The 16437-nt window shown below is 39.2% G+C and overlaps 1 protein-coding gene and 1 pseudogene across 1 annotated transcript; both read right to left on the reverse strand.

The window, feature by feature from the left end:
* Window positions 1-1452: 1452 nt before the first annotated feature.
* Window positions 1453-2455, reverse strand: LOC145130213 (uncharacterized). Its single transcript, XM_079065050.1, has 2 exons — window positions 1915-2455; window positions 1453-1856 (listed from the first exon to the last, which is right to left on the reverse strand). Exons 1-2 carry the CDS (start codon window positions 2453-2455, stop codon window positions 1453-1455), a joined length of 945 nt encoding a protein of 314 aa, XP_078921176.1.
* Window positions 2456-4269: 1814 nt separating this feature from the next.
* On the reverse strand, window positions 4270-5107 carry LOC145128640 (wound-induced protein 1 pseudogene; annotated as a pseudogene).
* Between the last annotated feature and the right edge of the window lie 11330 nt (window positions 5108-16437).

Here is a 16437-nt window from a genome sequence, read left to right on the forward strand (position 1 = left end):
GTCCAGGCTCCTCATTGTGTTCCATTTCATTTGTGATGTTTCCATCATTTCGTCTTTCATTTTTATGTAGGGATTCGTCCTCCCAGTATTTGGGGTAAACAAAAATCTCTTCTTTTTCTGTTATTTTTGACTTTGCAAAAGGAAAGGCATTCTCTATAAAATTTACATCCCTTGTAGCCATGATCTTCTTACGTTCAAGTTCATATATCTTGTATCCTTTGGTGCCCCGAGGGTAACCCAAAAAAAACCCCGGTCTCCCTCTTGGCTCAAATTTATCCCTTTTGGTTTCGGTGCTTCGAAAGTATGTGAAACACCCAAACACCTTCAGTTGTTCATACTCCGACTTCTCGTTGCTCACTGGTTCATAAGGCGTCTTTCCATCTATCACATCCAAAGGAAGACGATTTATGATGTGAGTGGTTGTTAGTACGCACTCCCCCCAAAACATTGTAGGAAGATTCGCTTTGAACTTTAGAGCCCTAGCGGTTTCTAAAAGATGACGATGCTTTCTCTCGACCACACCATTTTGCTGAGGTGTGTGGGGACATGTTGTTTCAAGAACGATCCCTTCTTTCGCATAAAAGTTGAGCATGCCGTTTGACGTAAATTCGCCTCCATTGTCTTACCGTATTCTTTTTATGTTTTTCTCGAATTGCACTTGAATCATTTTATGAAAGTTAACAAGTTGAACGCTAGCTTCATGTTAGTGCTTGAGGAGAAAAACCCAAATTTCATGACTAAAATCATCAACTATTGTAAGAAAGTAATTAACTCGTGTAAAAAAGGGTGTTCGATATTTACCCCAAACATCACAATGAGATCAAAACGAGCAACTGTTTTTGTTTTACTAGCTGGGAATGGAAGTCTAGCAAATTTTGCTTTATTAAAAGAATCACAAAAACCCTTCAAGAAAACATCTTTAACAAGACCAACACCATTATGTTTAGAGATAGACGAGTGACCTAGTCGCTTGTGCCATGTACTAGGAGTTGTCATCATCGCTTGTCTATTTTTTGTCATCATCCCCATCCTATATAGACCTTTTACACAATAACCCGCTCCAATCAATTCTTTCGAATACAGGCTCTGCATGACATAAAATTTTGGAAAAAATGTTACAACACATTCTAAATCATTAGATAATTTACTCACTGATAACAAGTTGCATGTGAATTCTGGTATATGGAGGACATCTTTGACTGTCATCCCATTTGGAAGGGTGCAATCCCCACGACCCTTAATAGGTATGGTGGCACCATTTGGTATAATAACCGGTGCCTCATGAGATCCTTTAGTTTTATTTTTGAGAAAAACATCATCATATGTGATGTGGTCGGTGGCACCTGAGTTAATGAACCACTTACCCTCTTCACCAAGGTTACCTGTCATGTTTGCAACAAGTTGTCTTACTTCTTTTGCTGCTCCTGCCTTGCCTTCAAAGAACTTTGCAAATTATTTGTTTTGTTCTTCACTTAACCCTGGAATGAGACTGGTTTCGCCTTCAACACATGCAACTCTTGGTTTGGATTGTTTCCCTTTCGCGGGCCACCACTCTGGATACCCAATTCTCTTGAAACAACCATCTCTGTTGTGTCCATCTTTACCACAAAAGTTACAATGTTCAACTAGATCACCAACATTACGTTTCCCGTCTCTTCGCTCGAACTTGTTTGGTTGCTTCTGATCCCTTTTTGCCGGAACAAAAGCTTGAAACGCAGTGGCATCTGTTGTTGTTCTCTTGGCCTTGGACACAACCCTTTGTTGTTCATCATCTGCCACCATATGGTAAGCAATCCCTAGACTTGGTGTCAGTTGCATAGAAAGGATTTGAGTCTTAATGATTCCAAACTCAACATCTAATCCCAACAAAAACTCATAGTCTCTCAGTATCCTTTTGTTCTCGGAGCCTCTTACCGATCCCACAGGTACAACCATTGCAGTCACACGTGGGTGTTAGAAAAGCATATTGGATTTTGTCCCATAGCCCACACAATTTTGTGTAATAGGTCGAGACAGATAACCCTTTTTTCTTGATGGTGCTAAGTGATTGCTTTACTTCATATGCTCTAGAGGCATTCCTCTTTCCAAATCGTTCTTTTAAATCTTCCCAGATCTCTTGAGTCGTCGTTGCATACTTCTCGCTCGTTCTGATTTCTTTCTCCATGGCAGTGTTTAACCACCCTTTGATCATGGCGTCACACCTCATCCAACCTATGTAATCCTTTGAATTAGGTGCAGGTTTCTTGATTGATCCACCAATGAAGCCAATCTTGTTCTTAGCAAACAGGAAATTCAACATTTTCTCTAAGCAATCCAGGTAGTTTGCATCTTTAAGCACATCATTAACGTGCATTTTCCATGGATAATCAGAGGCATGGAGGTAATAAGGTGAGTTGTGATCAGAAGCACCACCGCTACTCCCTTCATCATCTTTGTTTTCTTTCTCTTCAGGCATGATTGCCTCCTTCGAGTTTTAGTTTAACACCGCTATGATACCATATCAAAATTGATCACTCGAAAAAGTATTTTTCATTCATACGTTTAGGGTACAAAGAAAAGGAAATATAAATACAGGAGGGAACAAAATAACTAAGGAAACAGGGAGAAGATTGACCTATGATTAAGGGGAAAAATAGGAAATGATATCTATGGAGAAAATAGAGAAACTCAAGGTCAATACAAAAAAACATATCCAAAGATCATGCAAGAAACTCCGATTGATCTTTTCCGTTGGAGCCTGATACCACTTTGTTATAATAATGAAACCACATAAAGAAAAGAAAGATAGTAACAACAACTGAAATTTTATTGCTTACGTGAAAATAAAACAAAAACATATCACAAGAAGCCTAACTGGAATTTTGAAAAGAGTTGGAAGCCATTGATGCGTTGAACTACTTTGTGGTCATCTTGACATCTTCTTTCTATTGACAGAATGGTCCCTGGACTTTTATTTAATGTTACATTTTTCTATATTAGTCGATGATAGTTGCTTTGTCTTCTAGGATCATATAATATATTGAAAAGAAAATTGGTAATTGATACCATTTAAACGACCCATGTCAATCCGTCTCAATGTCTATATAGGAGGTCAATTGCAAAACAATAATAATATTTTTAATTTGTTAGAGTTTGAAGTAGAACTCCTGTGTGGAATTTTACTCCTCAACGACTCCCATTACATGGCTACAATGTATTATGGCTAGTAAAAGCCTCGATATCAATCATTACTTTCTTATTTCTTTTCCTTTTTACCAATATTTTAAAAAAAGTGATTCGTACACAATATTTTTTCTCCGTACATAACAATTTACATTTTATAGAGTTGTACAATATAACATTTTAAAACACAAATTATTGTGTACCAATCAACCTCATATTTTTGTTGTATCACACCGGATTGCTTGAAGACTCTTGGTATTAAAAGAGTAACTAATATTTCATGGAAGTATATATTTAGAGAAAAGATAAAAAGAAAAAAAAAGTATGCTACGTTTTGTACATTTGATTTTACTATTTCATAGTTAAGCTTTCTAAGATTATTAGGTTTTATATGCCTTAGGGTCGAGCTTCTTTAGTTAACATTCTTTTGTCGTTTGTGGTATGCTAGATTTGGATTGTTCTTGTATATTCTACAAAACATAATGCCATGTACAATTAATGATTCATGGATGTATATGTTTGCAAGATATTATTGAAAAACATTTTGAAATATGCACCCATTTAATGTGTATGAGTGTGGTGCATTGGCAAAAGGGATAATGTTGAAACTTGAAAGCATATCCTCATAAAAAACTGGCATCCAAACATGAATGAAAGTGAAATAAAGTTATAAAGATTCCAAATCTATTTGCTACATGCACTATTCTCATGTTCAATCCTTTTAGATATTTATTATGTTAAGCCTAAGGTATTCCAAAAAAGGCTCGAAGTTAGATACCTTAACTTTAATTTGTTTAAGAATAATAATATCCTAAAACAAAATCTGATTTTAATATTGTGTTCTTGAGTATGAAAAGTAACATACTACTATAATAATTAAAGAAAGAAGAGAGAATCAGACAAATCGAATAAAATCAAATAAATCGTTGCTAACATTATTAAATAATCAAAAATCAGCTTCAAGATACATTTTACCACTTTTATACTACAAAGGTTAAAAGGGATGCAATTCTTATGGTTGATTTAACGAATAAACCTTGATAATGTGTGTAATAACATCCAAGAACATAGCTTAAAATCCATATCTTGTAGAACTACAAAAATTCGGAAATCAATATAATGCAATTTTATTATAAAACAAACGTACGATTTTATTTCAACGAAATAGATTGAACACAAATAGGGTAGCATCAACATGATGTACTACACTTATTCTCAAACACAGCTAGCAGAAAACGAAATTGATAACCACATAAACTAGCCGTGAATATCTTACATCCTCTCAGAGGCAGGATACCACGGTAGTTCTACTTGTATCAAAATCAAAATCCAAAACGACTTTGATTTGCTCTTATTAACTGATGTTATCCTTATTTTATATTGCTAAAACTAAACCAGGAACAGATTTTCCGACGCGATTAGCGAGACTACTCTCCCAAACGGAAGGGCAATGTAACGAAGTAACGGAAACAGGTTTGGTAGAGTTAAGGAACCGAGTCACAGTGAGGGAAGTGTTGAAGTATTCCCTAACCTGTGTGATTATCCCATGCGAGTTGACAGTCCAGGCGTGTATCCAGGAGATATCACGGCGTTGATCGCAGCCTTCGACGATGACTGTAGATCCGAAGGCGTCAATCGAAAGAGGCACGAATTCAAAGGAGTCGGTGATTTCGTTATCAGTTCCGGTGAGCAATCGCATCATAAACTGATGAGACGGAGGGCCATGAAACCACCACTCGAGATCAGGAGCTAAGAGTTTGTGTACGACTTGGACGTCGCGAGAGCTTAACGCATGGTATAGGGAGAGCACCACGCTCCCGTTGCCGGAATCCTCCAGAGCTTCTTGAAAGTTGGCCAGTTCTGTAACAGATTAACCTCGGAAAAGGATGTGACCGGTGACCGGTGATCGGAGGTCGGAAAAGGGGGATGATGGAAGGGTTAGGGAAAGCAGGAGGTTTTATAGGAAAGAAGTAAAGGGTAGTTTGGGAATTTCGTCTAACGTTATTGTTATCATCCCGCTGGTGAGCGTGATCCCCATCCGTTTTGTCAACTTTTACTAAGGCTAGGGGAAGTGATAACACTCCTAGCATCTTTCCAAATCAGTTTTTTGAATGTCATGTCAATTTTTTCTTTTAACGTCTGATTTTTAGCATTTGATAAGGAGTGGTGGTGTGTTATTTTAACAGGTTTAGTTTGAAAAAAAAAACTTAATAGAAAAAATATAAAAAGGGAACAACCAATCATAACTCAGCTAACCATTTTCTCTTTCCTCTCTCTTCAGGCTACATCTTTGGCCAAACACATTTGGCGAATTGGGTGGCAAATGGGAATGAATGGGCCATGGGGTAACACTTTACTAGCGAGGGAGGTGGCGAGGCTTAACACCTCCCACTCCCTTAAGCCTAATATTTTGACCCCCTTTTTTTTTAAACAACTCCATCCGTAATACTCCATTTAATTATTTACTTCTAAAATAAAATTTAAACTTTTAAGAATATAATAAAAAGTATAACCATTAAAATCAAGTTAAAAATTAACATGAAAAGATATAGCAAAAAACTTTATCAAGCAATGCCTTGTTTAATAGTGGGAAACAATTATATTCATATGTATTATCCATCAAGTGGTATGAGATTTCATGTGTATTTCAATATGCAAATTGAGACAAGTTTGCACACAAAATATCATGATGTTTATTAGTTAATCATATGCAAAAGTATGGTTTCATGCTTACAAGTTATATAATTGGCGTTAAAAGCTTTTAACGCTTCAATAATTGATTACAGATCAAAAAAACATGAAAAAGTGGCATATAACGTTAAGTTGTGAGGTTAGATTGTCACGTAACAATAATGCAACACTTTAAGGTTTTAAGCTCCTCACTAGAAGCCCCATTGGGCTGGGAATTTGCCACATAGTTCAGGCATGGATCGGTTACGGACCAAAATTGATTAAGAGAAAACTGCAATAAAGTCGTTACATATTGACTTCATAATCGATTTAGTCCTTATATCTTTTTTTAATTCAATTAAGTCCTAAAAACCGGTAATCATATTCAATTTAACCATTTTACCCGGTCAACAGATCATCCAACTTTCAAAAAATACATTTTTGGCCTAGATTTACAAATTTGGTCCAAAATTTACATATTTGGCCCAAATTTGAAATTTTATTATAAATTTGGTCCCAAATTTACCCTTTTGGCCCAAATTTTAGAATTTTGTTATAAATTCATCATAACTTTGTTTTTTTTTTACAACTTTTTCTTTCAAAATTTTGTTTCGAATATGTTTTTTCTTTATAAAATCATAATTATACAAAAAAAACATATTTTCACATAAAAATCTTATATTTTCTATATAAAAACTTTTTTGTATTTGAAATATCTATTTATAAAAATAGGTATTTATTAAGTAAATAAATACATAAAAATCCTTTTTTATAAAAAAATGTTTACAAACATGTATTTTACAAAAAAATATATATATACAAACACCTATTTTATTATAAATACATTTGTATATAAACACATATTTATAAAAAAATGTAAACAAACACCTATTTTCATAGTATATATATATATATATATATATATATATATATATATATATATATATATATATATATATATATATATATATATGCACACAAATAGGTGTGTATCTATATTTTTTAATAAAATCGCGTTTGTATACATTTCTTTTATAAAAATGTGTTTGAATAATTTTTTATATAATACGTGTTTGTATACATTTTATATATAAACGTGTTTGAATACAAATGCATTTATTATGACATATGTGTTTGTATACATTTTTTTATACATATGTGTTTGCATACAAATGTATTTATAATAAAATAGGTGTTTGTATACATTTTGTTTTGTAAAATAAATGTTTGTATACATTTTTTTTTATAAAAACGAATTTGTATATATTTGTGTACTTAATAAATACCTATTTTTATAAATAGGTATTGCGTATACAAAAAAGTTTTTATATAGAAAATATAATATTTTTTTATGTGAAAATATGTTTTTTTGTATAAATATGATTTTATAAAGAAAAAACATATTCGAAACAATATTTTGAGAAAAAAAGTTGTAAAAAAATTAAAGTTAGGATGAATTCATAACAAAATTCTAAAATTTGGGCAAAAATGATAAATTTTGGACTAAATTTGTAATAAAATTTAAAATCTAAGCCAAAAGTGTAAATTTTGTACCAAATTTGTAATAAATTTTAAAATCTGGGCCAAAAATGTAATTTTTGAAAGTTGGATGACCTGTTGACCGGGTAAAATGGTTAAATTTAATACGATTACCGATTTTTGGGACTTAATTAAATAAAAAAAAAGATATAAGGACTAAATCGATAATGAAGCCAATATGTAAGGACTTTATTGCAGTTTTCCCATTGATTAAAATAAGGTCTTTAATGACTAATAAAATCGTAAAACCATAAAAACATCATTTTATGTCTTAGAAAAATCTTAATGGCTGAAAAACATTTTGTGTCTTGGAGAAACGAGGGTTTGTCAATCATCCTCTTGCCCAGAAGTTGTACGGATTTGATTCAGTCCCGAGACTATAGAATCACATAAAGAAGTTTTGTTCATGATGTCATCAAATTTTCAATCCTACTAGTAATAACATCACCATGACTTCTTTCCTTTGTATCTAAATGTGTCCCAAATGTTGGTGATTTTATATCACTAATATTATTTAAGTGTAATGAGGTTAATTTGTTGATCAATGTCACTTTGACAATTATTGAACAAATCGGTATGGTGAGAAGTACACATTTGTTTAATTTTGTCTTTGTTGAAAGTATACTGCTATTTAGGGACGAAGCCCCTGAACTGACGGGGGTCTGAGGGCAGCGCCCCTGGGAGCGGGGTCCAAGGGGCAGATCCCCTGGCTGGGTTTTTGATCCATTTATAGACCCGGTTTTATGTTAGTTTGTGACAGGTAATTTGACAGTTTTTGGACAAGAAATTATTTTCCTGTAACTACCATATGGCAGTTTTAAGACAAGAAGTTAGTTCATGTTATATGATCAATTTCGAAATCAGTTTTGGGTACAGATATTCCTAACATCTTCTTCATTCTCCATTCTAGAAAACAATGAGTTTCATCCGATTAGAGATTTTGATTGTACCCCCGGAATGCTTTAATCTGAAAGTGTTTCATAACTCTTATTGATCCGAGTATATCTATACCCCGATTTTCTAACAAAGATTAAAGCATTCTGTGATCATGGCAAGTGGTGAATCTGTGAAGGACATGACAAGCAAGTTTGACAAACTGAACAAGTTTGAAGGGCAAGATTTTTGTAGATGGCAGAAGAAGATGCACTTTCTCCTCACTACTCTGAAAGTGATGTATATTCTGAGTACGCCCATGCCAGAATTTGCTGAAGATGAAAATTTTGAAGCAACAAGGAGAAGATCAAAGTGGGAAAATGATGACTACATCTTTCGTGGTCATATTTTCAATGGTATGTCTGATTCTTTGTTTGATGTAACATCCATAAAATTCATGAAAAAACTAAACTTTTTAAATAACCCCAAAATGCATCATTGTTTACAAAATAGCTTTCAAACATGTCTAATATCAGAGTTTTCCCAAAATCACAAAAAACAAACACGAGGAGGTGCAAGATCACACTTTCGTCTTTCCGCGATCCTCGGCAGTACCTGAAACATAATTCAAAACTGTAAGCCCAAAGCTTAGTGAGTTTCCCCCAAAGTACCAACACAACACATAATCATAATAATCATAACAGAAAACATCATGCATACAGAACCTTCAACATGATTGGACCGCCTCACCGGGCCTTCAGCCTATCTGGACCGTTCTCCGGCCTTTCGGCCTGAATGGTCCGCCTCACGGGCCTTTAGTCTATCCGGGCCCCCTGGGTCTGTTGGCCTTCATCACAAAGCAGGACCGCCTCAACCCAACCACACACACACATCGTGTCGACACACATATATACATAATAAAAAATCATGCAAATAACTAGCCAATAATAATCAGACAGATCTCGCAGATCACTAAGCATAACATCATCCTATCTACCAGGATACAGATCAGACAGATCACTACAGTACTCAATCATACGATAAACCAGGATAACAATCTGAAGGGTCGGCATTGGTGCCTTCGACCCGCAAGTACAGTGAGGACAACTCACCTCGCAAACTGAATAGAACTGATGAGGCCCGACTCCGAATCTCAGCTCTTTACACGATACCTAATTCCATTTAATGACCAATTTCCATAAGACTCTAAAATACCCAAAATACCCTCAAAGTCCAACTTAGTCAAAGTCAACGGTCAAGGTCAACAGTCCATGTTGACCCAACACGTCGTGTTCCCTTTGACCACATCGTGTTCCGCGAGCATCCAAACAGACATGAAAACTTCAGCCAACATGCTGTGTTGACATGCAAACACCTCGTGTTTGCTAGAGTTCCAACAACTTAATACATTCAGCTGCCTTTTCGACCCCAAGAGCTCCAAGGCTCAGATCTAGACCACAAATGCGATTAGGAAGGATAAAGTTTCCAACTTTATCCACTGGGACTACCAAAAGGTCCCAAAACCCGAATTATAAGCTTGACAATGCAAGGTCTTAACCACAATACCCTTAATCCTTAAGATCTGAGGTCCATCCCTTCCAGAAATGGTTCCCAGACCTAAACCATCCCAAAGGTTGGTGCTTTTTAGACTTGCATGTCTAATTCATGTCTTGAACCCATATTAGGTCAAAAAAAGGATTTATGACCTAATATATATGCATGGCATCAAGACTTGGTTAAAGACCAGATCCAAGCCACTACTAGGTCACCTTGACCTTGAGATTCATAAAGTTGCAAACTTTATGAGATCCATCCATTGCAACATCCAAGAACAAGGAGAAAAAGGGACAAAACTCAAGATCTAACAACTTTGAATGATAAAAATCGGGTCTTGAACACTTACTAAGGTCCAAAAGAGTGACACACTAAAGAATAGGGCTTGGTAGTTGGATCTTTGCTTCCTTCTTTCACCTTCTTCCTTCAAACCACCAAATATATTCACAAATGGGAAAGGAAAAGATTAGGGTTTCTTTTCAGAGCTTGAGGGGATGATGGAGGCCAAGGGTGAACAAACCCTAGCCTCCACATTTCTTTAAATATGGAGAAAAACCCGAATCATTAGGGTTTCATTTACAACGGTCAACACGTCGTGTTCTAGGATGAAACACGTCATGTTGCCCAAATAAAACTCACGCCTTTTAATATTCAGACACGCCGTGTTGGTGCCTCCAACACGTCGTGTCCAAACCCCAAGAATGCAACAACATGACCAATTGACATGAAAGGAATTTTAGAAGTACGTGAACACCAGGATGTTACAGTTATCCCTCACTTGAATTCGATTTCGTCCTCAAAGTCTGCTGCAGAGAACAAATCTGGATAATGCTCCCGCATCTCAGCCTCCGGCTCCCAGGTCCACTCGGGGTCCCTCCGGTGCTGTCATCGTACCTTTACCAAAGGCACTTCCTTGCTACGAAAGACCTTTACCTTCCTTTTCTAGAATAGCTATTGGCCTCTCAACATAGTTCATGCGCTCATCAACCTGAATATCATCCAAGGAAACGACTACATCCACATCCAATACGCACTTTTGCAGCTGCGAAACATGGAAAGTGATGTGAATCTGACTGAGCTCCTCAGGAAGATCCAATGTGTAAGCAACCTTGCCAACCCTGGCGATAACCTGAAATGGACCAATATACCGAGGACCCAATTCCCCCCTCTTCCTGAAGCGAATCACACCTTTCTAAGGTGAGACTTTCAGTAAGACCATGTCTCCGACCTGAAACTCCAACTCGGATCGGCGCCGGTCGGCATAGCTCTTCTGCCGACTCTAAGCAGTCTACAATCTGTGCCTGATCTGTTGAATCATCTCCGTAGTCTGAAGGACCACCTCGGTCGGCCCCATAACCATATGACCAACCTCTCCCCAGCAAACTGGGGTACAACATCTTCCCCCATACAAGAGCTCAAAAGGCGGAGCACCAATGCTGGAGTGATAACTGTTGTTGTAGGAGAACCCCGCAAGAGGTAGGTAGGATTCCCAGCTACTACCAAAATCGATGACACATGCCCGCAACATATCCTCAAGGGTCTGTATCGTCTGCTCACTCTGGCCATCGGTCTGCGGATGATAAGCAGTGTTGAAGTGCAACCTCGTGCCCGGTTCATCATGGAACTTCTGCTAAAAGCGGGAGGTGAACCGAACATCACGATTTGAAACAATGGAGACCGGAACCCCATGGCGAGCAACGATCTCACGAACATACACATCGGCCAACTTCTAGGCCGATGAACTCACCCGAATCGCAAGAAAGTGGGCACTATTGGTCAACCGATCCACGATGACCCAAATAGCGTCAAAACCCTTTGTCGTCTTCAGCAGCTTGGTGATGAAGTCCATCGAAATCTGCTCCCATCTCCACATGGGAACCTCCAGAGGCTGCAGCTTGCCATGCGGCCTCTGATGCTCAGCCTTGACCATCCTGCATGCCATACACCTTTCCACCAACCAGGCGATCTCCCTCTTCATACACGACCGCCAATAGCTCAATCTCAGATCCCGATACATCTTGGTGGCCCCCGGATGGATAGAAAATCGAGACTTATGAGCCTCCTCCAATACAATCTGTCTGACCCCACCAGACATCGGAACCCAGACCCGACCACATCGGGTCAACAACCCACGACTATCTGAAACGAATCTGGCAGTCTCACCCCTGATCCTCTCTTTCTTCCAATTTTCTTCCCGCACACCCTCGGCCTAAGCCTCCCTAATCATTCCCAAAAGCGGGGAATCTACTGATATCCTCATACACGATACCCCATCATAAGACCCAACTGACTTGCGGCTCAAGGCATTCGCCACCACATTCGCTTTACCCGAACGGTAAAGGATCTCGCAGTCATAATCATTGACTACGTCCAGCCACCTACGTTGCCTCATGTTCAGGTTCGACTGATCCATAATATGCCTCAGACTCTTGTGATCCGTGTAGATAGTACAACAGACCCCATAAAGATAATGCCTCCAAATCTTGAGGGCAAAAACCACTACCCCAACTCCATATCATGTGTGGGATATCGTGTCTCGTGCGCCTTCAGTTGCACGAAGCATAAGCTATCACCCGTCCTCTCTGCATTAGTACCGCCCCCAAACCAGTGATAGATGCATCACAGAATACCACAAAATTGTGACATCCCCAATTTCACGGCCAGAAAAGACCGATTTGTTTATGCTTTATTTGAAAATCAGAGTATACTTTTAAAGAAAAATGTTGCGAAATTTGTTCCCAAAAACATGATAAAGAATTTATCAAATCATTTCCGAAGAAATGTATTTTCATTAGATTACAAACCTCAGGATGTCATTGTTAATACAGATCAAAAGCATAAACAAAACAACATAGGCCTTACAACATTCTATTTATTTCTACTGGCCTATAATCCATAATCTCTCATCAGATCATCGCATCTATGCTCTTGTGTCACTACCTGTAATACAAAAACTGAGTGGGCCAGGATGGGGAGCCTGGTGAGCACATAGGGTCTTCAACTCACAATAGTTAAGTTTATTAACTTCATAAAATAAATCAACCCGATTACCCGTTCCCGTTATCCTCACTTTACGTCCCTAAAACATCTATCATAAGGGACCTATCCTAAGGAATTTCATCTGGATGGACACTACTGCTAAAGGGGTTCCTCAGCAATAAATATCTGTAAGGCAACCATGAGGGGGATGGAGTACACCAGTGAACACATCGTTCACAAACACCCACAGGTTGCGAGCCTGCTAGCGTTCCACTAGACTGTCTAGAATAGTCTGTGGTCGTCATCTATACTCCGCTAGATGACTGGAACATCGTCAACATCGAGGCCTCTCATCATTTTATTTCATCATACATCAACTATTTCATCTACCAATGTTTTACCCAACATATTTGTATATATAAAATACATATACAGTCTAAATCATAAAAAAAAAACATGTATAAAATTGTTCATCCAGCATAGATTTCAAGTAAACAGATAATATGCACACATTGCACATAATTTATATAAAATACTTCATATCTATGCGTAAGATGAAAATAGCTATGCACTCACCTGATAAAGTGGCGATTCCAACTTAGACAACGCTTCGCTTCTTAAAAAATATGATTTCCTTTGACGAAACCGGGAGGTTTGCTGAAAACCGGGCTCTGTGGGGGCAGAACTTTCTGAACCGAAAAACTCTTTTTCTCGGAGCCTTCGGGTGCTCTAGGGCTTTCTTCTAGTGCTAGGGAGGTTTCCTAGGCTTGAGGAGGGGGGGGGGGGGGTGTTTGGGAGAGAGTAGAGAGAGAAAGAATTAGATTTGTGGTGTGAGAAATGTGTTGCCCTCGCATCTCTATTTATAGGCCGGAGCCTCGCAGTACGCTTGGCGTACCCTCGGTGGTACGCTGCGCGTAAGGGGTACGTGTTGATCGTCGGATGGTGCGTCGTGGCTCGCTTCTGATCGCGCAAAGGAAGAGACCGATAGGCGTATCTTCGGTGTACGTGGGGCGTAGTCGTTTACCCTGGGCGTTCGAGATTCTACGCGGGGTGTGCGAGGACCACGTGTCAGTATCCGAATGTGAGACCGTGGAGATCAAGCAAGGGTCCGGATCATGCCACATCATCACCCTTCGCATTAGCCTCGCAAATTCCACTCCCGAGTTCTAAAATTCGTAACTTTCGCATATGAGCTCCGTTTTCGATGTTCTTTATATCTACGCGTAGGTGGGATCGTACTCTACAACTTTCGTTTAGACTTTATTTTTAAATTTATATTTTTAACAGGCCGGGACAGGAAAAGTCCGTTAAAAATTCATAACTTTGTCATTCGACGTGCGTTTTCGACTGTCTTTTTATCGTTGAGATCCTATTGACGAGACTTTCGATTCTCGTTTAGGTTGTGTCGGTAAAAAATCGCTCGATCTAAAATTCGAACTCCGGGCTGCACACTGCTATGCCAAATCTTAGAAAATTCATAACTTCCTCATACGAAGTCAGATTTGGACGTTCTTTTCATGCACGCTCTCGGTTTAACGTATAATACGACTTTAGTTTAGATGGCTAAGGATAAAAAGCACTTTATCGTAAACTCACTTTTTTACGTTACACAACGTCGTGCCGGTTTTGTCGCGAAACTTCGACAGGTCATAACTTCTTCGTTATAACTCGAATTTCGGCGTTCTTTATATCTCCAGAATCCTTGTCACGACCACTACAACTTTCTTCATAGATATCGGGTTTGTCTAACATTTTATTTTTTACGCTTATTTTCATTCTTAATTTATTATATCATTATAAACTAGTATAAAGCACATAAATTCACATAATACTCAAATAATTCCTTTTTATTACTTCAAAATGAGTTACAATGGTTGACCATAAGTATTACATCATCACACCAATGCTTAGCCTAGAAACACGGGCGTTACAAAAATCCTCAATTCCCTCTTTGCCGAAGGGTCTCAAATGTTGACTGTTACTCAGGGCCCCATCGGAAATCCACCCCCTTCCTCGTCAGACAAGTGAGGGGTACTGCAATCTTGGAGAAATCCTGAATGAATCTCCGATAGTACCCTGCCAATCCCAAGAAACTCCTGATATCCGAGGGAGATTTCGGAACCTCCCACTGCATCACAGCCTCGATCTTGGCCGGATCGAGCAATATCCCATCGTGGTTAACGAGGTGTCCAAGGAACTGAACCTCTCGTAACCAAAACTCGCACTTCGAGAACTTAGCATAAATCCGTTCTCGCCTGAAAACCCCCAGAAGCTCACGAAGATGCTCTTCATGATGCTCTCTAGTCTTGGAATATACCAAGATATCATCAATGAACATAATAACCGAACGATCGAGCATCGTCATGCATACTTAATTCATCAAATCCATAAATACTGCATGCGCATTGGTGAGCCCAAATGACATCACCACAAACTCGTAATGCCCATACCGAGTCCGGAACGCGGTCTTCTCCACGTCCTGCTCTCTCACTCTGACCTGATGATACCTAGACCTCAGATCTATCTTGGAGAACCAAGATGCACCCTGCAACTGATCAAAGAGGTCATCGATCTACGGGAGGGGATAACGGTTCTTCACCGTCAACTTGTTCAACACCCGGTAATCAATGCATATCCGGTGCGAACCATCCTTCTTCTTGACAAACAAAATCGGTGCTCCCCACGGAGAACTGCTTGCCTAGCAGCTCTTACAGCTGAGATGACAGCTCTTGCATCTCAGGCGGTGCCAAGCAGTGCGACGCCTGGGCAATTGGGGCCGCACCTGGCACAAGGTCGATCCTGAACTTGACCTGCCTCTCGGGAGGCACTCCGGGTAACTCCTCCGGAAACACATCTGCATAACCCCTCACAACCGGGATCTCTGAAACTAAATTCTGATCCCGACATGCGTATCCACCACATAAGCCAAGTAGCCCGCACACCAATGCTGAATATACCGTCCAGCCCTGGCTGCAGAACAAAACCCTGAACCCATCCTGGTGACCTCTCCAAAGATAACCAGTTCTCCCCCACTTGGGGTTCGAACTACCACGTGCTGACCCTCACAGTCAATCATAGCACCGAAACGGCGCAGCCAATCCATACCCACAATCACGCAGACATCCCCCATAGGGATAGGGATTAAATCGATCGGATAAGGCACCCCGAAGATCTCCAGAATACAACCCTGATACACTGATGATGCAGAAACCCCATGTTCGTTGGCGATAGAAACCCGCAACGGACACTCCAACTCCCCAATGGGCATATCAAACTCTCTACTGAACGATCGAAAAACAAAAGACCGACTCGCACCCGAGTCAAACAACACTAGAGCAGGACAAGAGTTCATTAGAAATGCACCTAACAGAGGCACATATATAAGCATACCATAGAACATAATCAACAAGATAATGGACAGAAACATACCAGTTACCACATATGGAGCTGCTCTGGCCTCCTCGGCAGTGAGCTGAAAAGCGCGACCTCAAGCTATCGGGGCTCCGTCCTCCCATGGCACCCATCTGAGATCCTCAAGGTAGCTGGCGTTGGGGCCTACGCCGGCTTGGCGGCGAGCAAAGGACAGTTGACCTTCACATGGCCAACCTGGTCACAATGATAGCAAATCCTGGTACTCGGAGCTGGAGCTAACTGGTGGAA

The sequence above is a fragment of the Lactuca virosa genome, chromosome 8 (genome assembly GCF_052849685.1).
Source record: "Lactuca virosa cultivar CGN04683 chromosome 8, Lactuca_virosa_CGN04683_v6, whole genome shotgun sequence".
Lineage (NCBI taxonomy): Eukaryota > Viridiplantae > Streptophyta > Magnoliopsida > Asterales > Asteraceae > Lactuca > Lactuca virosa.